General features: G+C 43.6%; 1 protein-coding gene across 1 annotated transcript in view; it reads right to left on the bottom strand.

The window, feature by feature from the left end:
• CORIN (corin, serine peptidase) overlaps positions 1 to 27,230 on the bottom strand; it is a 138,363-nt gene that overhangs the window by 31,871 nt on the left and 79,262 nt on the right. The window contains exons 12-14 of the mRNA XM_060246297.1: positions 21,303 to 21,448; positions 19,023 to 19,130; positions 5,582 to 5,695 (exon numbers count right to left, since the gene is read on the bottom strand). Of these exons, the coding sequence (XP_060102280.1) occupies positions 5,582 to 5,695; positions 19,023 to 19,130; positions 21,303 to 21,448 (368 nt within the window). The remainder of the gene's footprint in view (positions 1 to 5,581; positions 5,696 to 19,022; positions 19,131 to 21,302; positions 21,449 to 27,230) is intronic.

Genomic DNA, 27,230 nt, shown 5'->3' with positions numbered 1-27,230 from the left:
ACCTGTAAGGTTTCATACCACTATGAGTTGTTGGGTTTTTAAATTTCACTTTTAACGCTATGGATATTACAAGTTTAAGAGTGTTTTTACAGTGTAAGTGTGCTCCTAATACAGCCCCTTGGTTACTCAGTGGAAAAGTATTTTCAAGAGGTGTGATAACATTTTATTATTAATTCTGTCCATATGGATAATTTCACATGTCTTTTATAATATTGATTCAGAAACAAGGGAGGCACTTAGATTTTAAAAGAGAAAATTAACTGAAACATGATTTCAATGACCTATCAAAGGATGCATTATCCAATGTAGTGAAACTGAAAAATATTTTTCATGACAGAAAAAAAATTGTAACTTAAACAGTCCCTCTGGCTTCAGGATATGGACATGGCAGTCAATTTATGCCTCTACATAATGAATGAGCCAACAGAAGATGCATTTGAATGCAGTCTAACAAACATCGTCTTTTTGGCTGTCTATAGTCAAATCAAACTGTAGATGACTGGGGAAGACAATGGCAAACCACCCCATAAAAAGTCTGCCGTGAAAACATTGTGAAAGCAACGTCACCGCAGAGACGAAAACGACTGGTGCTTGCACAGGGGACTACCCTTAGCTTTTTATGGTCAAATCAGACAGACCAAGTCATGTGGCTTACGAGCAGGCTTTCAGAAACACATGCAGATGTCCTCAAATATTAGTAAATGGATTTCTCACATATTATAATCAAGAATGAAAACTGATGGAAAGTTTGAAAATAGTGGGCTGTTTTACAAAGGGTGATAGAATGGCAGAAAGAATGACTAAAACACCGTATTCGTTATGGGTACCTTCAGCTTTTTCTAAAATTAACATGTCAATGGAAAAATGTAACTAAAACATCCAGACCTGGATAGCCCAGGCAAGCCCAATCTCGTCAGTTCTCGGAAGCTAAACAGGGCCAACCCTGGCAAGTACTTGAAAGGAAGACCTCCAAGCAATAACCAGGGTCGGGATGCAGTGGCAGGCGATACAAGCCACCTCTCTAAAAAATGTCCTAGCCCCACTAGAGACAGCTAAAAGTCACCATGACTTCCAAGCATGCAAGCGCACACACACAAATACTTTCTAAAAAAATTAAAGAAAAATAATAAAACATGCTATCAATTAGAGATCAAAACAAGGAAACTCCTTATGCAACAAAGGGGCACAACAACTGTTGTAGAATGACTACTGACTGCATACTTTTTATCTAATATAAAGAAACATTTTCTGAAAAAAATTGTATCAGAAAAATTTCTCTTTGCAATTTCTTCAGGTTCACTCTTCATATTGACTGTACTTTATGCTAATAGATCATCAGTCTCACTAACAAAGACACAGAAATATGCTTTATGTTTGTATGCTATATGGAACTTCATTTTGATCTTAATACTTCATTTTGATGGCGATGAAGAAGATATTGGATTTATATCCCGCCCTCCACTCCAAATCTCAGAGTGGCTCACAATCTCCTTTATCTTCTCCCCCCACAACAGACACCCTGTGAGGTGGGTGGGGCTGAGAGGACTCTCACAGCAGCTGCCCTGTCAAGGACAACCCCTGCCAGAGCTATGGCTGACCCAAAGCCATGCTAGCAGGTGCAAGTGGAGGAGTGGGTAATCAAACCTGGTTCTCCCAGATATGAGTCTGCACACTTAACCACTACACCAAACTGATCTTAATAAAAACATTTGGTAGTTATCTAATTCAATGTAATTATTAGCAGCATTTCAGCGTGTGTTTATCAGCATCTGATATTATTGAGGGCCATTTTTGAAAAGAAGATTACCAAACTAGGGGGTTGGACTAGATGACCCTGGAGGTCCCTTCCAATTCTATGATTCTATGGAACTAATGTCTTTTGCAATTTGTATAAGATAAACCCTCTTCAACTGCTATTTTTATTGCACTACATTTTGCCTTTTAGGTCTTTCCCCTGTGATTTTGGAGATTTCCTTTCAAGCCTACACATACTCCTTTCAGCTTATAAGGGGTCTTAATTTATTACTCCCACTTATTACTACTCCTATGGCATAAAACAAAAGTGTCAAACTCATTCGTTATGAGGGCCAGGTCTGACATAAATGAGACCTTGTTGGGCCGGACCATGTGTGTCATCAAATGTAATGCCAAGTAGCAGAGATATAAGCGTTATAAAGGACACAAACACAATTAAAGATTTTTTTTAAAAAACTCAGAATAAAACATGATTAATACATTAATACATTAGCACCTTTCATCCAAAAGTTTTGACCTCTAAATCTCTGCTTCTCCTTCTCCTTCCTCCACTCTCCTTTCCCCTCAAGGTCTTGTGTTTTAAAATGCTGTTAATCTGTGATGAGGTTTTATTCTTTTAAAGCTAATCATTCTACAGCGCCTGCTTTTGAAGTGCTTTATAAATAATAATTATCATCATCTGACTACTGACAATGAGAAAGGAGTAAACAAAAACAGAAACTGAAGAACTGACATTTAAATTACAATGCCCTTGCAAATCAGGACAGCTTTAATTTATTCCATTTAGCCAGATCCCTTTTCAGCCCCTCCAACAATAAGGTACAATTACGCTTATACATGCATATCAAGGAGTGCAGTGCATCCCAAATCATTTTGCACTCTCTGATTCAACTTTCATTTGGAGGAAACTGGTGAGTCATCCTCTTCCTAGCAAACGAGCCATTTGAGAAGCCATGTGGATCCCCATAGAGGAGAAAAGAGAGTTATAAATGCCTAAATTAATAAACAGAGGAAATGGGATGTAAGTGACTGAAATTGAGGAGGAGCCTGGGTGCTGGATGCACTAATTACTCAAGCCCTGACTGCATGTTGTTGTTCAGTAGCACAGTCAATTCTGACTCTTTGCGACCCCATGGACCAAGTCACGCCAGGCCCTCCTGTCTTCCACCATCCTCCAAAGTCTGCTCAAATTTGTATTAAGTTATATCAGTAATGCTGTCTTACATTCCACGTTCCAATACAGTATTGTTCTTTGCAGCATCGGACTTTCCTTTCACCATCAGACACATCCACAGCTGAGCATCTTTTCGGCTTCACTCTTTCTGTGGTTATTGGACTTGCCCTCCGCTCTTCCCCAGTAGCATATTGGGCACCTTCTGACTTGAGGGGCTCATCTTCCAGCACCATTTTTTTAGCCTTTTGTTACTGTCCATGGGTTTTCTTGGCAAGGATACTGGAGTGGGTTGCCATTTCCTTCTCCAGTAGATTGCATTTTGTTTGGGTTCTCAGCTGTGGCCTGTCCATCTTGGGTGGCCCTGCATGGCATAGCCCACAGCCTCACTGAACTGTACAAGCCCGCTCGCCACATCAAGGCAGCAATCTATGAGAGAGCCTGACTGCATAGCTGATACATTTCTTACTCCCTCAAGACAACACAGCACAAGGGAAGCAAGATTCTGGCATTAAATTCAAAAAGAGATCTCAACTTTTAATTATATTCCTTCAAAACAAGGTCAGTGTTCTAACTCTCATCATTAAAGACACCACCTGAAATATTAAAACCTGGACTATGCCTCTGCCCTGGGGGTACTTCTGGATGTCGCTTTGACTATGGAGGCCCAGGTTACCAGCACTACCAGGTCTGCCTTTTTCCATCCTAAGGTGGGTCAGACAGTTGGTCCCATATCTCACACCCATGACCTAGCCACAGTAACCAATGTGACAGTCACTTCCAGGCAGGATTATTGTAACTCTCTCTATGTGTGGCTGCCCTTGGCCCTGCTCCAGAAACATCAGCTGGTGCAGAACGCAGCTGCATGGATGTTAATGTCGCCTATGCGGGCTGCATGAACGGCACTGGCTGCTCATTGAGTACTGGATCCAGTTCAAGATGCTGGTTCTTAAAGCCCTATACCGCCAGGGGCCAGCATACTTTCAGGACCATCTCTCCCCATATGGGCCCCGCAGATCTTTAAGATCAGCTACCCAATATCTCCTGGTGGTCCCTGGCCCCAGAGATGTCTGACTTGCCCTAACTAGGGCCGGAACCTTTTTGGCCCTGGACTCTGCCTGGTGGAACAAGCTCCCTTTGGAGATCTGGGCCCTGCAAGGCCTTCTTCAGTTCCACAGGGCCTGCAAAACTGAGCTCTTCCACCAGGCCTTTAGTTGAGGTGGTGGATGCCACCTACTATTAGGTCTCCCCCTCCCTTCATTTCTGTGATTCAGTATCTGACTACTGTTGAGGCAGAGTTCTTGTGTTCAGCTTTTTTTCAGTTTTGTTTTAAGGCTTTGTCTGCATTTTTAGCTGTTTATATTGTAATTTAATATGTTTTTAACTGTTTCAGCTGTTTCATTTGCTGATGGAACCTGCCCTGAGCCTGCTTTGTGGGAAGGGCAGGATATAAATCAAATAAATGAAATTAAATAGCTGTTAATTATGAAAACCAGCCAAACTAACATACTGCACTTGGAACACAGAAGATTAGCTTTCTAATAATGAAATTCAGGTTGGGGCACAGAATACAATCTAGACAGAGTAACATACTTGAAGACAGCAAAAGCAAACAGCAACAAACAACATCATGGGAACAAAGTAAACACAGATCAGCAAAAGGTACAGAAAGCCTATCAGAAATCATTGCTATTCTAGCAAAGATATGACATGAAAGGGAATATCAGGACAGGGAGAGAGAGATCTCTAATCAGAGGAAGAAAAAGACACAGAAGGGGATGAAGGCATTCAGACAAGAGGGACAGTGGCTCAAGGGGAGGGACAGTGGCTCAGTGGTAGAGCATCTGTTTGGGAAGCAGAAGGTCCCAGATTCAATCCCTGGCATCTCCAACTAAAAAGGGTCCAGGCAAACAGACGTGAAAAACCTCAGCTTCAGACCCTTGAGAGCTGCTGCCAGTCTGAGTAGACAATACTGACTTTGATGGACCAAGGGTCTGATTCAGTATAAGGCAGCTTCATATGTTCATATGTTCAAGAAGTGATTATGAGTGATAGAAAAAAAGGAGAACTGGTATTAGATAATACAGTAGATACCAAGTGACACAGAAGGAAAAACCTGATACAAGAGTAATAAGGAAAGGGGCAAAAGAATGCAAAGGAACAATTTATCAAGAACGAATATTATCCACAAAGTGACCTCACTCCTCTCTGTGGGTTGGATCCAGAAGAAGTTTCTGCTGTCAGACGGTAGGTGTTTTTGCCCATTTCCCACTGCTGCTGCAAATGGCCAGTTCCTAGGACACAGTGTTCCCACAGGACCCCTTCCCCCAGGACCAGCATTTGGGGGAGCATTTTGGGCTGCTGTGCCAGGGGAGGGGCAAAAAAGCGCCACACCACTGATGCAAATCTCTACAGTCAACTGAGATTTTCTACAGGATACAATACAATGTTAACTGTAGCCAGGGCTTTGTTTGTAGCTGGAACTCCTTTGCATATTAGGATACACACCTTTGATGTAGCCAATCCTCCAAGAGCTTTCAGAGCTCTTAGTACAGGGTGTGTGGTCTAATGTGCAAAAGAGTTCCTGCTACAAAAAAAGCCCTGACTGTAGCACTGATATGCTGAGTAATAGGCACATGATATTAAAAAACTTACAACAATTTTTTTCATCCACCTTATCAGGACAGTCTGGAAAGCCATCACATATCATTGTATGTTTGATACACAGTTTGCTTGAGGGACATTCCCAAAGGCCTCGTTCTTTGCAACCTGAAGAAATTTTCAAAAAAAAAATTCACTTCAAAAATTGAATATAGTCTGCCTGTTGTCAAAAGCAGAATACACGTGCACACACACATCTCACATGCATACACCCACAATGACCTGAAATGTACCGTATATACCTCATAGACTATTTATAATCCACCTCTCACATGAACACAAAGGGGCCCAAGGCAGCTCACAATAAAATAATTTGTCATCTATCATATCATATTATCTCAGTGGCTTTTCCCACTGAGCTTTTGCACATTCAATATTTGGCTCAGTTTAATTCTGACACTTAAACTAGGTGGTGATAGTAGAGGTAGCAACAGCAGAAAAGAAAATTGACATGAAAGATCTCCATTTCTTTTCTCAGACTATAGTCATAATATATCTTTCAAAAGGATTTACTGTGCAAGCCTGCACAGGAAATGAGGGTTCACCTGGATGTGTCTCATAGGAAAGTATTTTCCCATGTGGCAGCCCTGTTTTGGAACTCCCCACCTCAGGAAGTCCCTTCTCACTTCTGACTATTTGGAAGATACTGAAGTCTGTTTTGTCCCAGTTTTCCATAAAGTTTATCCCTTAATTGTGTGTGTGCGTGGTTTAGATTGTACTGATCAGTTTGGTTTTTGCTTCTTATGATTTTATTGTTTGTTTTCCTGCAAGTTTAGAAGAAGATATTAGGGTTTTATATCCCGCCCTCCACTCCGAAGAGTCTCAGAGCGGCTCACAATCTCCTTTACCTTCCTCCCCCACAACTGACACCCTGTGAGGTGGGTGGGGCTGGAGAAGGCTCTCACAGCAGCTGCCCTTTCAAGGACAACCTCTGCCAGAGCTATGGCTGACCCAAGGCCATGCTAGCAGGTGCAAGTGGAGGAGTGGGGAATCAAACTCGGTTCTCCCAGATAAGAGTCCGCACACTTAACCACTACACCGCACACTTAACCACTACACCAAACTAGTTGTTGGGGTGCTGCTTATTGGTGGGATCTGTTTTTTTCTGAAATAATTTTGACTGCTTCTTTTGGGTCATTTTAAGCCCTTTAAATGATTGCCACTGATATATTTTATACTACTCTGTTCTTTATGTCTTTTTTCATCTTATGTTATTTTATTTATATTGTCAGCCACCATGAGGGCTGATATTGTTCAGCAGAAAAGCAGGACATAAGTTTTGTTAACTAATTTAATAAATTTATCTACTGTGATGTTTTCCAACATTTGCTTAAAATTCTCTGATAATGTTGCCTCCTGACACTGGTTGCAGAGGTTTACTGCTTCTGAACATGAAGGTTTCCTTTAGAGAGCCAGTTTTGTGTAGTGGTTAAGTGTGCAGACTCTTATCTGGGAGAACCGGGTTTGATTTCCCACTCCTCCACTTGCACCTGCTGAAATGGCCATAGCTCTTGTAGGAGTTGTCCTTGAAAGGGCAGCTGCTGTGAGAGCCCTCTCAGCCCCACTCATCTCACAGGGTGTCTGTTGTGAGGGGAGAAGATATAGGAGATTGTAAGCCGCTCTGAGTCTCTGATTCAGAGAGAAGGGCGAGGTATAAATCTGCAATTCTTATTCTTCTTCTTCTTAGTCACCAGGGCTACTAGCCACTACTAGCCATTTATCTTCCACAAATCTGTCTAATCCCCTTTTAAAGTTTTCTCTGTTTCTAGGTATCACTACATCCTCTGGCACTGAATGCTACATTTTCATCACTCAGCTTCATTGGTTGCTCTTGAGTTCTAGTATTTGAGGGAAAGAGAAAAAGTTATCTTTGTCAATTCTCTTCACCCTGTGATTAATGTTATAAACCTCTATCTGTAGTCATCGCTTTTCTCATAGGATAGTTGCACCAACTCCCTAATCATCTTGGTTGCTCTCTTTTGTATTTTTCCAGCTCTGTGATGTCCCTTTTGACATACAGTGACCAAAAGTCCATGCGTTTATCTCAGTTTAGGACTGAAAGGTAGGACCAGAGCCAATGGGTTGAAATTGAATCAAAAGAGTTTCCGGCTCAACATTAGAAAGAACTTCCTGACCGTTAGAGCGGTTCCTCAGTGGAACAGGCTTCCTCAGGAAGTGGTGGGCTCTCCTTCCTTGGAGGTTTTTAAACAGAGGCTGTATGGCCATCTGACAGCAATGAAGATCCTGTGAATTTAGGGGGAGGTATTTGTGAGTTTCCTGCATTGTGGAGGGGGTTGGACTAGATGACCCTGGAGGTCCCTTCCAACTCTGATTCTATGAGTCTATGAAATTGCACTGTTTAGTGATTTTGCTCAGAATTTTGGTGTGGGAACTCTAGGCATTTTTAACCAAACATAAGCAATAACCATTGATTTCTGTTGAAGGGTTATGCATATCAATTGATCAGTCAAAACCTTTATTGACATAGAGGGTTATGCATATGCCTAAGTTTCCTATTGAAATGAATAGCCCTTCACTTTTGATTAAGCACATACATGCTTTGTTATATTTGGAATGAAGCATCCTAAAATATTTCAATCAAGAATTGTTTTTTAAAAGGAAAAAGAGCAGGAGGTAATAATGTTGAAAATGGGATACAGAATGGGGTAAGGTACAGAGCAATGTTAGCTTTCTGTCAGTGATGTGCACCTTTCCAGAAGTTCATCTTTATTCACTGAACACAGCCACTGTCTCCTCCAAGTGTCTTTAATCAACTGGACTGGCTTTATAATAAATTCAAGATGAACTCTTCTGTAACTGTGTCAGTCCTTTGATATTGAAAATGTGGTTTGTCATATGGAGGAAATTAAGGTACAGCACACATCTATAAAATATTTACCTTTCTACAGATTTTACACAGATTGTTTTCTCAAAGTATTAATTAAAGCAGTTCATTCCATCATCAACATATAGGAAAGGGCTGCCCATGAACAGCAGCCTTGCTCATTTCCGGGGCCTTAAAAATGCAAGATACTTCCACAACACGGGAAATTAAAAGTCCAATATTACTGGAAAAAGTCTGACAAAGGGATGTTTTCCATCACTTTGGTTTGAAAATCAGGAAAAACAGAACAGCATATAAGTTCCATCTTCACACATTTTAACCATTCTCATATTTTTAACAGCAGAAAAGAACTTATATATATGGGTGTATTAATTGTGTATATGAATCTGTACACACACATAAGGAATCTGAACAGCTGGATTTCATATGCTCTTTGACTACAGGGGTAATAATTTAGAATGAAGGAGAGCTTGACTTCTCTGTCAGTATTGATGTTACAATCCTATTGATCAGCATCAGACACTAATCCAGAAGTCAATAAAGGGGGTAATTCCCCATGAATACTCTCTCAAGAGATCTGTTCCTTATCATCATATACCTGTGAAAAATCACTACAATGTTAGTTGTATGAACCCCTGAGCCTTGTTTAATAGCTAACAAGGTAGATTCAAATGACTCATAGGTGGGAAAAATCCTTGTTCTCCCAAATACATAATGCTTGCATCTATGGTTGAAAGCTTTACTTTATCTTTAGAACTGGCACTTTTAACTTTTACTTTACTTTATCTTTAGAAATCTTTTTTGGAGCTCTGATTTGATGAGGGGTTATCATCTAGTCTGGGAGTTCCTAAAGATCTACAGTCAGATCTAATTACAGTGATCACCAGAGGCAGGAATGGGGTTAGATCCAAACTCCAACTTTCATTTCTACAACAGTACATCTGCTCATGCAGTTCAGTTCATTTTATTAGGTTTAAAAGCCCATAGGCCATACACCATAAAGGTTAACTGAAAACTTTAAAAGGTTTTAAACATTTAAAAAGACAGTATAACAGAAATATGCCACTTCTATTATACAATTGTGACACAAACTGCTCAGTAAAAGTCTCAATCTTGTAGATTCCGACAAGGAAGAAATTTTTAATAGCCATTTCTTCAGGAACTTTTCTCTCACAGCTGCATGTTTTGGACAACAACAAAAATATGTGGGCAAGTGAATCTATTGTTGCTAATGTGCAGTCACAATTGCATTGACCTGCTGGAATGCTCAGAAAACGGAAGATTGGTATCACTTACCGTGAAGCTTCCTTCTCGGTGGACTGGCAGTGGGTCGGTCCGACTACTGGGTATAGGCTCCTCCTCCACTCCACAGGGTCGGGTCTTCTTAACTGATCCGGAGGGGGGGAGTGGCCTATACCTCCCAGCTCCCGCCAGGTGTATCCAAGCCACACCCCCTAGGAAGAAAAAAGTTCCAAAACCTCCCCATTCACATACAGAGACAGATGAATAAGGAGAAATATTTATTACGTTTCAGACTGCCCCCAAACTAGGAGACTGAAAACAGAAACCAAGCCCATACAGGAAAAACAGCAATATCGTTCAGGAGAGACACAGACAATGCTCCAGGATCCAACTCCAAAACCCAGGAAGCCGCTCAACCTCAATGGGCGGGCCGGACCGACCCACTGCCAGTCCACCGAGAAGGAAGCTTCACGGTAAGTGATACCAATCTTCCGTTCTCCGGTGGTCTGGACAGTGGGTCGGTCCGACTACTGGGACGTAACAAAGCTAAACATCCCCGGGCGGGACCGGCTTCCCTATTTAGAGTGCATGCTGCAGCACACGCCTTCCAAAGGCTGCATCCGCTGAAGCCCACTTATCTACCTTGTAGTGTCTGGTAAAGGTATGCACCGATTTCCAAGTTGCTGCCTTACACACGGCTTCCAGTGATGGGAAGGACCGATACACAGCCGATGTTGCAGCGCCTCTCAGGGAATGAGCTGTGATCCCTTCTGGAGGGGTTTGACCCTGGGCCCTGTAGGCTAAAACAATGCATTCCCGCAGCCACCTACTAAGGGAAGAGGTAGAGACCTGTCGCCCCTGTGATTTTTTACTGAAAGAAACAAACATGGAATCAGACTTTCTCCAGTCTTTGGTGCGCTCTATATAAAAACTAAGAGCCCTCCTAACATCTAGGCAGTGTAACTCCCTTTCCTTTGCCGACTGAGGATTAGGACAGAAGTTTGGAAGAACCAACTCCTGCGACCTATGAAAAAAGGAGTTAACTTTAGGGATAAAAGATGGATCTGGTCTGAGCACCACCTTTTCGTTATGGAACACACAAAGCTCCTTATCAACCGATAGGGCCCTCAATTCAGACACTCTCCGTGCCGTGGTGATACCTACTAAAAAAAGAGTTTTAAGTGTTAGTTCCTTGATCCCGCAGGAGGCCAAAGGCTCAAAGGGACGCCCACACAATGCCTTCAAGACTACGTTCAACCTCCATGAAGGGAACCTGTGCACCTGCGGGGGTTTAAGCAAAGCAGTACCCCTCAAAAACCTTTTAACGTGCGGATGCGCTGACAGGGCCTTCCGTCCCCGCACCCCCCGTATGGAAGATATGGCCGCCACCTGCCTTCGTAACGTGCTGGTGGAAAGTCCCTTATCTGCCCCTTCCTGTAGAAAACTGAGAATATCTCTAACCTTAATCACCATCGGATCCCACCCTCTCTGGGTTGACCATGAGGAAAAAACCTTCCAGGTGTTGTTATACACTCTATTCGTGGAGCCCTTGCGTGAAGCAAGCATAGTGTCCACCACACTCCTACCATAGCCTAATTTCTCGAGCTGCGACCGCTCAACCTCCAGGCTGTCAACTGTAACAGGTCTGGTTGAGGGTGCGACATGTCGCCCTGAGTTAACAGGTCGACCCTCCTCGGTAGGCGCCAAGGGGGCTGAACGGACAACCTCAGGAGCTCCTGGAACCATGACCGTCTCGGCCAGAAGGGAGCCACTAGTATCATTTCTGCCCCCAGCTCCACCACCCTCTGAATCACCCTGGGTAACAGAGGGAGGGGCGGGAAAGCATACAAAAGTCCCGCTGGCCATTCTGCGCTGAGCGCGTCCGTGCCTTCTGCTCTCACGTCTCTGTTTTTGGCGAAAAACCTGTCCACCTGACGATTTTCTGCCGTGGCAAACAAGTCCACCGTCACCGGACCGTACCTGTCCACTAACAGACTGAAAGTGTCTCTGTGTAGCATCCATTCCGTTTGGTCCAGCCAATGTCTGCTGAGCCAGTCCGCTACTACATTGTCCTTTCCAGGAACATGCACCGCCTTGATTGAGAGCAGGTTGGTCTCCGCCCACTCGAAGAGAATCTTCGCCTCGGCATGGAGAGATTTCACTTTGGTTCCCCCCTGTCGATTTACGTACGCCTTGGCTGTTGAATTGTCTGTTTTCACCATGACATGGCGACCCCCCAAGATCGTCTGTAGGCCCTTTAGGCCTAACCGAATCGCTCTGAGTTCTAAAAAATTGATGCTCCTTTTGGCCTCGTGGGGTTCCCATTGGCCCTGGATCATTTGATCCTGAGAGTGAGCCCCCCAACCCCACAGACTGGCATCTGTGGTTACACAAACCCTCTGGGGCTCGCGTAACAGATGACCTGGGAGGAAAAGACCTGGATCCAACCACCACTGCATCTGTGATTTCACTTCTAGTGGAAGCGACACCAATTTGTGAATCTTGTTCCCTATGACTTCCTGGAACGGGCGAAGGAAAAACTGCAGGGGACGAGTGTGAAACCTGGCCCACGGGATTAGGTCCTGAAAGGAGACCATCATTCCCAACAGTTGCGCTAACAACCTCACCGACACCCTGCGTTGTCGAAAAATCCCCTGTAACAGGAGACAAAACTTCTCCCGTCTCTCCGAGGTTACAAAGACTCTGTCCAAGGTCGTGTCTATTTCCACTCCCAGATGCACTAGCCTCTGAGAGGGAAGAAGATTGCTCTTCTCCAAATTTACCACAAAGCCATGGTCGCGCAGCACAGTCACTGTCTGGTGAATGCCCTTCTGGCACTGTTGGAAAGACCCCCCTTTCACCAGAATGTCGTCTAAATAAGGAAAGAGAGACACCCCCTGCAGTCTCAGTTCTGCCACCAGGGTCACCAGGACTTTGGTGAAGACCCGAGGCGAGGACTTCAGACCGAACGGTAATGCCCGGTACTGGAAATGTTTCCCTGCATAGGAGAAACGTAGGAACTTCCTGTGTGATTCCCGAATGGGAACATGTAAGTAGGCCTCTGATAGATCCAAGGAAGCCAGAAAATCCTGAGGCTGAATGGCTAGCAAAACTGACCGAAGAGTCTCCATTTTGAAATGCTTTGCTGGAACAAACTTGTTGAGCCATTTCAGGTCCAGGATGGTTCTGAACTCCCCGTTCTTTTTTGGCACTAAAAAGATTATGGAGTAAACACCTGAACCCTGCTGGGATATTGGAACGGGTTCCACTGCTCCTATTTCCAACAGGTGTTGGATGGCTGCCAACATTGCTTTGTGCGCAATCAAGTCTCTTTTTGGTGGAACCCAACGAAAGTGATTGGGAGGGGGGGAGTGGAACTCTATGGCGTAGCCTTGTTCCACTATCTCTAGGACCCATCTGTCCTGGATCGATTGCCTCCAGGCGTCTATAAATAGGGAAAGGCGACCCCCTATTTTCCTTGCCCTCTGGTGCGGGGCATAGTCATTGAGGTCCCCCTTTCTTGGAAGAGGGTTTGGGGTTCTGATCTGATTTCCCGGAGTAAAAGGGCTTGGAATCACGCCCTTTGTGTTGCCACTTTCCTTTGAAAGATCGAAAGGGACCTGCTCTGGATGGCTTTTTGGAGTCCCGAAAGGAATGAAAAGGTTTCCTCTGCTTTGCATCCTTCCCCTTGGAGGGTAGGACTTTCTTTTTATCCTTGTTTTCGATGAGGTACCTGTCCAGGCCCTCCCCGAACAACAAGGATCCCTTGAATGGTACTGCTGCGACCCTGGCCTGGGCTGCAGTGTCTACTTCCCAATTACGCAACCAAATGTTGCGTCTAGCTGCCACACCACAAGCCATGGCTCTGGCAGCCAGTTGCATGGTGTCCAAAGAACTATCTGCCACAAAGGCAGCAGACAGAGCAATCTTTTTTAGTTCATCCTTGAACTCCTTAGGAGCTCCACTATCCGCAGATGCAAGGTTATTGGACCATGTGCACATAGCTCTAGCAAACAGAGAAGATGTTGTGGCTGCTTTAATGGCCCATGATGTAGCTTCAAACTCTTTTCGTAAAGCCTGTTCAATCCTTCTGTCACATGGATCTCTGGGCAAACCGTCCGCATCCATAGGGAGGACCGAATTTGAAATCAGGCTAGTCACAGGATCGTCCACCGTAGGCAATTTTAGCCTCTTAGTGGCCTGTGGAATGAGGGAGTAGAGTTTAGGTATGACCTGTTGGTTGTTCTTAGGTTTAGCCGGCCTTTCCCACTCCGCCTTAACCAGAGCAAAAAAGGCTGCAGGTAAGGGTACCCCCGTCTGAACACTGCCCAGCTTAGGCATCATTTCCCCTGATCCCGTGGGAAGGTCAGGATCCAGCTCCTCACACTCCTTAGGTGTGGCCACAAAGTTAAGGGTCCTCAAGACCTTGGGGAGCAACTTAGAATAGTATTCAATGGGGAAAAGTCTAGACTGCACAGTGTCCGACTTTTCCTCCTCCTCATCAGAGAGCTCGCCTTCCTCCCTATCGGACTGTTGTTCAGAGTCCTCCGACTCTTCAGCTGAACTCATGAGAGGGGAATCCAGCCCTAGATGAACCTTGCCCTTAGGCTGTCCCAGAGTGTCACCAGGGCTGGGGTCTCTGGGCCTTTTTCTGCCCTCTTGTCTTCTTTGTTTCAACAGAGTGGAAGGGACGATCTGATTGAAATCCTGCCCCAGCTCCTTCAACATTTCCCTTTTGAGCCATTGCAAAAGGTTTGTCTTAGCGTCCTCTCCCATGAGATCAGGATTCTGAGTCTCTTGCTGTTGTGTCAGGGCTCCTGATAAAGAAGGTAAATCAAATTCGCTTGGAGAGTTGCTCTGAGAACTAGCCGCCATTTTGCTGCACACCAGATCCCTATAAGGGAAATGAGAAAGAGGCACTGACAAAAGGGCGGGAAAAACTTCAAAATGGATGGCAGCAATTCATGCTAGCCCTTCAGGCTGATCCAGCAGTACCTTGCTCTCAACACTAAGGTCTCCTATTCAGAAACCGGCAAGGCTATGTAGCCCAGTGTTAGGGCTCCTCCCGACTGCCGTCAGCCTGCAGGAGAAAGGCTAACTTTTCCCCCAGCTCCAAATCGCCCGCGCAGGTCCTCCCCGCCGCGGGACGACTTACCGCGTTGAAAAGGACAAGCCGCAGCCTTTATCCTCCGCTCCGTTCCACTCGCGCCTGGGTGGAAACGGAGCTCCAGGGGCTTCTGAAAAAGCCGACCGCCTCAGACGCCCGCCGCGCCGCCGCGCCACCGCAAGGACTACTCGTGAGTAGCCTTGCACGCTCGTTCGACTGCTGGGTTTGTTGGGGCAAACCCCTACGCTCCCAAGCACCAAGCTATTCAAAAAAAACACTAGTCTTCCTCCGAATCTTCTGCGCTGCTTCGAGCGCGCCACAGAAGAGCCCGTCCTGCTCTTGCAGGGCCGGGAAAAAAACTGGCGGGAGCTGGGAGGTATAGGCCACTCCCCCCCCTCCGGATCAGTTAAGAAGACCCGACCCTGTGGAGTGGAGGAGGAGCCTATACCCAGTAGTCGGACCGACCCACTGTCCAGACCACCGGAGAACAACTCTTCATCTGTGCAGATGAAAATGAATTACAGCATCCCACCATATATCCTCTTCTCAGCTTAGGAATGAACAGTGCATACAAATAGTATGGTACGTCAAATTTGATGGAATATTTAATCCCCACATAAGGTGGTGAGTATTTCTGTGTGACATTCCTTTGTAATGCATTCCAGTTGTGCTCCATTAATTTTAGACTGAGCAACATTCTAATCTTAGATGTTAAGCTCCCTATTTTATGTATACCTAATTGTTTAATCTTTGTGTCCACAGCATTATTCCATCCTTGCCAGTATTGATCTTGTACTGACTTCTCTATCTGCTTATACAAGAGTAGGCTAATTTTTGCCAGTGCCCCTTTCCTACTGCAGATATCCATGGTCAGGACTTTTTTTGAGCAAGAATGCACAGAAATGCAGTTCCAATTGGCTTGGCATCAGGGTGTGTGGCCTAATATGCAAATGCGTTCCTGCTGAGCCTTTTCTACAAAAAAAGCCCTGTCCATGGTGTTTCCCACGGTGTTTCTGAGGGGGTTGCCACCACACAATTCCCTGTTGTGCTCTGATTACCACTGCAAACACAGAGGTGTTCACAGAGGCAATGGAGGCTCCACATGGGGGAGGGGTTCTCAGTGCTATCCCCTCATACCTGCCACTCCCCCACCTCAATGGATGGAGTGCTTTTTGCTAGCTTTCTTTTGCAATCAGGAGAAGGTATGTTGCTATAGTGTAATGATGCTATAATAATTTGTCCACTACCAAAAACTGGCTGGGGGAAATGGGGAGTGTGAGGAGAAATGGCACTGGATGTGGAATTCAGTATGGGCAGGGACGGGAAATCCACACCTTCCTGTTCACATGGATCCCAAACCCACAAAAAGTGATATCTTTCTGTAAAGATCTACCAAAGTAAATTTGGGGAAACACATCACAAAGTAACAGAAAACTGAAAAGGTGGAAGATCAAAGGCCCAATTCCCTCCTGCTGCATTCTGGGGGAGGGGGACAGATAAAATCAGGGGATCTTCTACCCTCAGAAGAGGTTTAGAGGAGCACAGGGAATTACAGCAAAATAATCTCTCTCAATGAGGTTGAGGAACTGGCTATTCCAGACTATGCTGGATCCCATCAAAATTAACTGCATTGCTAAATCCAACAACACAACCAATATGCCAGACTAAACAAAGCCTGCCTAGAGGCTTTTGTACGCCCAAAATTTGCTGCCCAGATTTGCTGCCTGAGTAGGGGCTTTCATCTCACCATGACCAAGTTGACTTTCACTAAGGGAAATCAATGGAATTAAATTTACAGCAATTGAATCAATGATGGGCCCTGAAAAAGGAGTACATTCACAGATGACCCAATATAATTCACCAATTCAGTGTGTGAGAATGTAGTGTGGTAAACAGAGCACTATGAGGTCTCCACCCTGATTTCAAAGGGATTTTAGTGTACTGAACTTTCTCTAGATTATACTCAATATGTCATCATTCAGACAAACAATTTTCAAAGACCTTTAATTTGTGCTTACCACAAAAAAAGAATACGAACAAGGAGAGGGCAGCTTTCTAGAGCTCTAAAAGCATTGGCTGTTCGTCAGTAACAACATTAGTCATGGTCAAAGAAATGTCATTCTGACAGCTGTAATTTTCTAGAAGATGCAGTCTCCCATATTTATAGAAGCTAATAATAATTCTATTGACCACTAGAGACATTTTGTCTAGGAGACACAGAGAGAAGAAGCAATTCACTATTAAAGGAATTCACTTTGTATAACCAAACTGTATTTCATAACTTAGTCAAATAGCCAAAAGTACTGTTTGTGTTCCTGTGAATATAGCAAAAAAGAATTCTGAAGAACATGCTAATTTTTGTGAGGCTAAACAAGTGGAAATTAAATTTGTTCTCGGTAATGTGTTTTTTTAAAAAAAAAAAACAGCAGGTGCATCGAAAGTACAAATTGTCATCTATTCTTTTTTATTCAATTAAATCCCAATACATTATATACTGGGTAGAGATGCGCATTCGAATACATCTGAGCCAAAAACATACCCAAAAATATATTATCAGTAATTTTGGGTATATTTCAGCATTTCAAAGATTTCAATATCTGAGATTCTTCAGAAAACAAACACCCCTCCCCTCAAAAAAAAATCTAGCGTATTTTTTCAGGGAAGTTTTTCAGGGAAGATTGGGATCCAGCACTATAAGCCTCCTGGGATTTTATGTTTGTTTCTGTGTCTGGGGGCTTCTGTGGGCTTTCCCCTGCTCTTCTCAGTTTCAAGAAGGTTTTCCCCCCATTTGCCCAGGTTCCTTTGTGTTCCCATTTTCTTGCACAGAGTTCCCCCCCCCCCCCTTGCTTGGATTTGTTGTGACACTGTGCTTTGAGATCAGTCCTTTTAAGTTTACAGTGCCACAGTGGCACTGGGTTTTGCTGGGCTTTCTGTACACAGAACTGGTTGTGCTGAGCTTGAAAAAAATGCCGTCCTTCAGTTTGTACTGCAGGGATTCTCTGTTGACACTAGCCTTTTGCTTGCATTGCCACACTGCCACTGGATTCTGCTGGGCATTCTGTTTGTGCAGGGTTGGTAAAAAAAAAAACCCACAAACCCTTGTTTAGATTGTGATCCTGTGCTTTGCATCAGTCCTACTGCCACAATTTCACTGAGTTCCTCTGGGCACTCTGTGATTGCCCTGGTAATGTTGGGCACTCTGTACATTGCACTAGTTCTGCTGAGTTTGCAAAAATCCCCCAAACACCTTCCGTTTCTACTGCAGAGATTCTTTGGGACTTTGATTCTGTTCCACTGGGCTTCTATTGATCTTGTTTTTGCTATTTTTTCTTCCATTGCAAACTCTGGGGGTTCTTCTGAGGAGAAGCCGAAGCAGCTGGGCTATAAATTTGGTGCCTCTATCTCAAAAAACAGCGCCCCGCCCCCGACTCCCAGATACCTCCAGATTCTCCATTGACTATAATGGTCCCCATAGGATATAATGGAACTAGAAAAAACCTGGATCCCAAAATATCCCAAATCCAAATACCATAAATATCAAGAATACCAATTTTTTTTGGGGGGGGGGGGGTCAATATACCTAAATATGAAAAATACAGGTTTTTTTTTCTTGTGCACGCTGCTAGTATTGCCCCATTTTCACATTTTAAAAAAATCAGAAACAGGATATCCAAAAGCTAAACTGATCAGAGTCCTTTTTGTTGTGCCCTTAATGATTGCCCTATTTCAATGGTTGTTGGGAAATACTTCCAGCATGGTGCTGGGCATAAATGTTGTTTGTAGGCAGTCAAAATGGTTTCAGGGAATCAATGCACAACTGACACACTTAGAGGTGGCCCTGAACTACTGCCCCTGCGACTGTGAGATCCAAAGGTAGAATGGTCTGACAAAATGTTTTCCTAAATTTTTTGCCTGGGATGAAACCTTCAGCCCACTGACTATACAGGGTTCCCCTTCTACAGCTGGCCAGCAAAGGAAACCACACCCCAAACAGCAACATATAACCTGAGAACTATGGAAGAACAATGGAAATATAAAAAGAAATTGCTTTTCAGGTTGCACAGTCCCTCAAACTTGTTTTGACCTCATACCCCACTATTAACATTTTCTGTTTAGTCACAACCCCCTGCCAAATAATTACAGGAATCAAATATACCCCATTGTAAGCATTAATAAACAACAACTGTCCTTGATATCCCATCTACTTTACAGTTGATATATTATTTGTTTAGTTCATTTACCACAATTCTCTTCATCACTATCATCTTCACAGTCTGCTTGCCCATCACATCTTCGGGAGGATAAGACACACCTCCCCGAGCGACATTTGAAGTGACTGGGTGAGCACTCTGTCAGGAAATGTACAAAGTCCAATCAGATTTTTAAAAGTCAGATGAAAAAGAAAAAGAGAGCTCAAAAGTTATCCTACAATCATGGGTTTAGCCCAGCGTCTTTGCAGCCACAAAACTGAAATGATAGCCATGCATTCCAGTTTGACAATGTGACTACAGGCATATTACCGTAATTGAAAGGGGATTTTTTACAGAATGCAAAACTGATGAAGGCAATGGTGAGATGTAGGTTCTTTTGTGTAGTCACAGAGGGGGCAGCCAATTGGCACTGTGAGCAGTTGGCCTGTGCTGCATATTTGTAGGAACTATAGTCTTTTCTGGAGATGATTTATGTCAAAAAGAATGGGTGCATTTGGATCTATTTATCAAGGCACTGGAGTGCCTTAATGTAGTTAACAATAATATACAAAACACACATAACATACATAACACTGAAAACAGCATCAATTGGTAGTTCACTTCCTTGCTCAGTGCTTGTCACAGGAAAAAGTTTTATCCTTTTTTTTTTTTTTTAAGTACAAGGATTGAATTACTCTGACTGACATTTCTGGGAAGAGAATTCCATAAGAAATTCCTACCACTGTTGAAAACAACGCTGTGGACGGTAATACTGGTTTCAGATAAAGTAGGAGACCAACATCATTGACCCAAAAAGCATCAGCAAGTTCTCATGCTCAAGCCCCATTTAAAGAGACAAGAGTAGAACAAGGGCACTTGCACTGCTCCTGTTCATTTCAGAGTTGGTTACAAGTTATTTATTTATTGATTGGATTTGTATCCCGCCCTCCCCGCCGAAGCAGTGTGCACAAGTTACAAATGCAACCATTCTACAGTTCAATTAGGAAGGTCTTTAAGTTGCTTTGATAATGCCAAATGATATTCACAAATTCCCCATCCTTTTTTCCATATTAAGAAAGTCCTAGGACTATAATCTGTTTTAGCACACCTATCCCATGTCCAACAGCTACTTTATACCTTGGAAAATTATATCACAGGTTGCGCCAGCTCTAGGGTGCATGGCGCCCCAGGCAGGCTTCCTGCCGCCCTCCCTCCCTCCACAGCACTGTGACACAGCGCTGCACTCTGCTGCCGCTTCTCTCCCCCCCCCCCACACACCCAATCAGAGCATGCTGCATCGAGGCTGAGCCCTACGGGCTTTGATGCAGCTGGCGCCTAATCCTTCTTTGAAGAGCGCACTGGAGGGAGGAGGCTTCTCCCCCCTACTTTCTGGAACTGGGAGGAGGAGCAAAGCCTTTTCCAGCGCGCTCTTCAAAGAACGATCATATGCTGGCTGCATCCAAGCTGGTAGGGCCCAGCCTCTGTGCGCTCCTCTGATCGCGTCGGGGGGGGGGGCAGAGCGGGGAGGGTGGGCAGAGTGCAAGGGAAGGGAGAGGGCTGGCAGTGGTGGGGGGGAGAGGCAGGCAAACTAGGTGTTTGTCATGGACACTAGGAGGGGGAGTGCCCAATTCAGCGACCCCCTCCTGGCGCCCTAAGTAACTACCTAGTTTGCCCAGTGGGCGAGCCTGCCCTGATCACAGGGTAATATAATACCAGTCTGGTGTCACTTTAAATTACAACATTTGCTCCTGGAACAGGACGGGAGTTGCTTTTCTAAAAACTTGCCTGCCATTTGTAGACCCATTCAATACTGCTGTCCTCTAGCCTTCTATTACACCAGGGGTGGCCAAACTATGGCTCAGGAGCCACGTGTGGCTCTTCCACAGATATTGTGTGGCTCTTGAAGCCCCCACTGCCCCATAGGCTGGCTTGGAGAAGGCACTTGTCTCTCTAAATCACCCCTCCAAGTCAAGCCATCTGGCAGCTTAACGAATGCATTTAAAGTTAAAGTCACTTTCTTTCCACCTCTCCCTTCCTCATCTATTTGCTTTCCTTCCCTTCATTCTTCTTTCCATCCTTCTTTACAGCTGTCAAACATCTGATGTTTATGTGTTACGGCTCTCAAATATCTGACATTTATTCTATGTGGCTCTTACAATAAACAAGTTTGGCCACCCCTGCATTACACCATTCACAAATGGATTGGCATTCACTTCATATACTCATTTCACCTAGGATTTGATTGGAAATTTAATCTTAAATATTACAAAAATGAAATACCCATCTAAACATTTACTCAATATCAGTTTAAGGTACTGAAAAACAAGTCACCTTCTACATCCTCGTCAGGAGTTAGACAGGTTTGGTTGCCTGAATTTTCTTCTGGGAACTGAGTACAATCAGTGTCTTCTGGCCATTGTAAGCCCACAATCCCAAGGACAGACTCACATCTTTCCTTGGACTGTTCACAAAGTGCTCTGAAAAGATTAATTGGGATGGAAAAAGATAAAGTTGATAGAAAACTTATCCTCCCTCCCAAAAAACTTGGCAAAAGTCACAAAGCTAGTTAAGAAAATCTAGTTAAAATTTTAAAAATTATGTATAAAAACTTAAACATATCCCATATAGAAGAAGAAGAAGAAGAAGAAGATATTGGATTTATATCCCGCCCTCCACTCCGAAGAGTCTCAGAGCGGCTCACAATCTCCTTTCCCTTCCTCCCCCACAACAGACACCCTGTGAGGTGGGTGGGGCTGGAGAGGGCTCTCACAGCAGCTGCCCTTTCAAGGACAACCTCTGCCAGAGCTATGGCTGACCCAAGGCCATTCCAGCAGGTGCAAGTGGAGGAGTGGGGAATCAAACCCGGTTCTCCCAGATAAGAGTCCGCACACTTAACCACTACACCAAACTGGCTCTCCTCCCCACACGCACATAGTAGATCCTCACTTGATCCTACACTGTTCCTGAGGACCTGTGGTTCAGCCTCAGAAACAAAATTTCAGGAAATTCAAAGGTCTGCAAGTGAAAGTTCTACTCCTCAAGGTCCACTCTGTGACCATATCCTGTTGGACACAAGCCAGTAAAGCAGGGGTCCCAGCCTCCAGGTGGGACCCGGAGATCCCCCAGAATTACAGATCATCTCCATATTACAGAGTTCAGTTCTCATGGAGAAAACGGATGCTTTGCAACAATGCTTTGTACCCCACTGAGGTCTCTGTACTCCTCAGACATCACCCACATATTTCCAAGAGTTTCCCAACAAAGAGCTGGCAACCCTACCCCCCCCCCATATCCTGCTGGTGTCTAGCGACCCCCCGACAACCCTACAATGAATATTTTGCTGATATGTAACTATGTTTTGTCTAAGACCTTCTGAGTTGATATATATAAATGCTTAGGATGGAACATCTCAAAATATATGTAAGGCTATATACGCTTGGAGGCTGTTCACACATTACTTATTTTGTACAGCTCTTAATTGTTCTCTGCAAAACACCAACAGATTCCAGGCTGACCAAAGACTCTCTGCTGTTTCAGGAACATTGTTTTCAGCCTGATCAAGAACACAAACCAGGTTTTTCAAAACTAGTAGAGAATAATATAAAAATGCATCCACAAAGGATAATGGAAACAGGCCCACCAGCACCCACAGTGAAAGGATAAGAGCATGGGTCAACTTGAACCAAGACATCATTTTTATGAACACCTGGAAGTACATTTATATAAATGAGAAAGAAAAGGAGACTTATCCAATGTTAGTTTTCTATAACTGGAATTACTTCTTAGATAAAAAAGTGTCCTTTGTGTCAGCACAAAAACAGTCCTTTAAAAAAAAACCTTCCCTCATATGGAAGCCTTTCCAAAGTAATAATTATGTTGATTGTTCTTTATTAGATCTGTTCTTTATTCATTATAGCCATTTGAGATGGACTAACCAGAAACAGAACACACTATTATTTGAAACAATGTCCTATCAGTGTCTATAATGGTTCTAAAACACTTCAACCATTATTTCCCATAAACTTGAAGTGCAAATCAGTTGCGCATATGACAAGTATTAGAAACCAGACAAAGCACACATTTGCATTTTATAAGGTTCCATGGCATTTTGCAGAATCCTCTGAAGCTATGTGCCAGTGCCAAAAAAAATGAATATTATTATTTGGATTACACTTGTGACTGGATGTGGATATTGCAAGTCTGTCTTATCACACAGCTGCAATTCACTGCAAACCAGCAAAAATGACACTGACTGTGATAGTACTGTGTAGTTAGACCTAGAAACCTGAATTAAAATCCCTGCTTATTGGGCTTCCTTGGGTAAGTACGGTTATTATCTTTCTGACTTGCCTGATAAGGCTGTTGAGAAGATAAAATGAGTTCCCCATGTATTCTGCCTGGAAGTCTTTGGATAAAGAATCGGCTATAAACAAAATAAATACAGGGCTTTTTTTTTTAGCAGAAACACAGTTCCAGCTGGCTTGGAGTCAGCAGGTGTGGCCTAATATGCAAATGAGTTCTTGCTGAAAAAATGGTAAAACAATGGTGGCATCAGGGGGGGGTGACTTAACATGCAAATGAATTCCTGCTAGGCTTTTTTCTATATAAAAAAGCCCTGGATAAATATGAAAATGGTAGGATTTTGTGTAAGCATCACACCTTACCCAAGATTGGCATGCATGCTATACAGTGGTCTTCTGCTAATACCTACATTATGGTGTAAGAATAATGCAAAAAAGAATGACAAGCACAGCAAAGGAAGGGACTAAGCAAGTTCCTCTAGTATCTAATACCAGAGGAAATGTATATTTGCTTATGCTGTTCTACATGAACTCTGAAACATCCTGATTTCTATGTTTTATTTAATTTTAATAGGCAACTAGTATATATACATACATAGAAAAAAACCTATATTTAGAAGCATTACAGGAATTTCCTTTATTCACAAAACTGCTTTTCTCCTATAATATTTGTCACAGGAAATCTTGGCATACATTCAATGAACTAGTAGGGTTGCCAGACCCCCTGGTGAAGGTGGGGGTCCCCGGCTTCCAGGCCCTGCCCCCAGCGTCGATCAGCTGGCTTGCAGGGGGGCTAACCAAGAGACAGAGGGAGGCCCAGGCAATGTCACAAGTGAAGTGTCTACATAACTTCTGGTATGCACTAGAAGTGACACCATCACATTGGTGACATCTGGGCAATGCTTTGGTATTTGGGCAAAAATTCTATGTAGAAGCCATTTTTACCATTCAATTCATTCCCAAGCAACAGAAAATTGTCATGACACCATTGCACTATGACAACACTTCTGGTGCATGTTGGAAGTGACCTAGCCATGACGCCGTTCTACTCTTGATAAGTCCCCCCAACCCCTGCCAGTTGCCCAGCCAGCCAGCAAAACTCATATTTTTCTTACATTCTTCTTTCCCACCAACCCCAGACCCTTTTGAATCAGAGAAAGATTATCCCCAAGGTTGCAGGACCCACGTGGACATCATTCTCTCATTCTGTAAACGTAGTTCTTCTGACAGCAGAGAGAAGAATGGGTGGTTTCAGCCCTTCACCTCTTGTTCTGGACATAATCATCCAGCTAAGCTGTTCTCTGTGGCTTGGGAACTTTTACATCACAGCCCCAAGGAGTTAGATTCTTACCACATGACAGGCCACTGTGATCAATTTGCCACTTACTTTGCAGACAAAATCACTTAGATCCACTCTAGGTTTAGGGGAGGGATGGTGGCTCAGTGGTAGAGCATCTGCTTGGTAAGCAGAAGGTCCCAGGTTCAATTCCCAGCATCTCCAACTAAAAAGGGTCCAGGCAAATAGGTGTGAAAAACCTCAGGTGAGACCCTGGAGAGCCACTGCCAGTCTGAGTAGACAATACTGACTTTGATGGACTGAGGGTCTGATTCAGTATAACGCAGCTTCATATGTTCATATATGTAGGTTAGATGCCAATGTGAATGCATGTTCAGATGATGTGCCTTTGCATCTGCTTGTCCAATTTATATGGATACTTTTCACTTGTGAATCCCAAGGTTGTGAACAAGAACCTTGGACAGGTAAGATCCACCACCTGTGTTCTCAATGTGTGACCATCCTGACTGATAAAAGCTGTAGGGGAGGGGGGAACTCTGATATTCTGGACCCATTTCAATCTGGCTTCAGGTCAGGATTTGGAACAGAGGCTGATTTGGTTGCCGTGGTTGATGACCTCTATTGAGAACTAGATAAGAGGAATGTTACCCTGCTAATTCTGCAGGATCCCTCAATGGCTTTCAATACTATCAATCACAATATTATACCAAGCCACCTCTCGACACTGGGACTAAGAGGCACTGTATCACAGTGGTTCAGGTCCTACCTGAGTGGTTGGTCTCAGAAGATGGTGCTGGGGGATTCCTGCTCTACCTTATGGCAACTGACCTGTGGGGTGCCATAGGGTTCCATCTTATCATCCATGCTATTTAATATCTATATCAGGGGTGGCCAAACTTGCTTAACAGAAGAGCCACATAGAATAAACATCAAATGTTTGAGAGCCGCAAGACATGAACATCAGATGTTTGAGAAAAGGAAGAAAGGCAAATAGATCAGGAGAGGGAAGGAGAAGTGGAAAGAAAGCAACTTTAACTTTAAATGCATTCTCCAAACTGCCATCTGGCTTGGCTTGGAGAAGTGATTTAAAGAGACAAATGCATTCTCCAAGTTGGCCAACAGTGCGGCGGGGGCTTAAAGAGTCACACAATGTGTGTGAAAGAGCCACATGTGGCTCCCAAGCCACAATGAAGCCACTGAGAGAGGTCATCAGCAGATATGAACTGCAATGTCATCAATATGCAGATGATACCCAGCTCTACCTTTCTTTTCCTCCTAATTCTGAGGATGTTGTTGTGTTCTAAACTGGTGCTTGGAGTCAGTAATGGGCTGAAAAACTGAACAAGCTGAAACTTAAGCCTGACAAGACAGAGATTCTAGCTATGCGGTCTCTTGGAATAAAGACTTCAACCTATCTTTGACCTCGGAACAATGGGAATCTATTTGGTCCTTGGAAGCCTTTCAAACTAATGCTTTAAATGTTTTTCAACAAAACTTCCAAACCATGGTTAGGTGGTATCATACCCGGTGAAGCTATCTCACATCTCTGCACATTCTTCTCTGCTATGTTGGAAGAGATGTGGCTCCACTGCTAACCAGGACTTTTTTTGAGCAGGAACTCACAGGAATGCAATTCCGGCTGGCTCGGCATATGCAAATGAGTTCCTGCTGGGCTTTCCCTATAAAAAAGTACTATGTGAAGCAATGGTGATATCAGGGTGTGTGGTCCAATATGCAAATGAGTTCCTGCTGGGCTTTTTCTACAAAAGAAGCCCTGCTGCTAACTATTTTCACTGTTGGTGGGGCTGTGTTTTTGTTAAGGCTTTCTGGCTTAAAGTTCTGTCTCTCATTGAGGACATTAGTGGTCTCACAGTTCCTGGTATCCCAGAACTAGTTCTACTCAATTTTTCGCATTTGATCAAAATGCTTCCCCATCAGAGATCTTAAATAACTATGCTTCTTACAACAGCTAAATCTACTTGCTCACTGTTGGAAAGACTCTAATTATCTCTCTGTAGATATGTGGTTCTCTAAACTTTGGGATCATCTGATTTTAGACAAGATTTTCTCCATTTTAGACCATACTGATCTTTACGAATCCTGTCAAAGATTTTTCACTTAATGGTTCCCAGTCTTGGAGAAAATAGATAATGATCCTGTATATGTTCGTTCTTTTAATAAGAATACGATTTGTAAAGAGATTTTGTACTTATAGATTGTCCAGAATCCGATGTCATGTTCTAAATGCTTGCTCCTAATATTATTTTCATTGTTGTTATTATTATTTATTATTATTACTGTTATTATTACTTTTATTACTATTCTTAATATCATTAATATTACTATTATTGTTTATGATATGGATATTATTTGTAAAATTTATAGTAATATTCTTGTACTTGCACTTGATCTCACTGTTTGTAATTTCTTTAAATTTTTCAATAAAATTTATATATTTTTTTTAAAAAAGAGATTCTCTGGGTTAGCAGAAAGGCAGGCAAGGGACTTAAGATCTCTCATATCTTGGATAGGGTTATACTCCCCTTGAAAAGCCAGGTTCACAGCTTGGGAGTGCTGCCTGACACAGGGATAACCTTAAAAAACCAGGTGGCTGCTGTCGCTTGGAGTGTTTTTATCCAGCTGCAGCTGGTGCATCAATCC

This window comes from Heteronotia binoei, chromosome 9 (assembly GCF_032191835.1).
Source record: "Heteronotia binoei isolate CCM8104 ecotype False Entrance Well chromosome 9, APGP_CSIRO_Hbin_v1, whole genome shotgun sequence".
In the NCBI taxonomy this organism is placed as follows: domain Eukaryota; kingdom Metazoa; phylum Chordata; class Lepidosauria; order Squamata; family Gekkonidae; genus Heteronotia; species Heteronotia binoei.
This window is presented reverse-complemented; position numbering and strand designations above follow the sequence as displayed.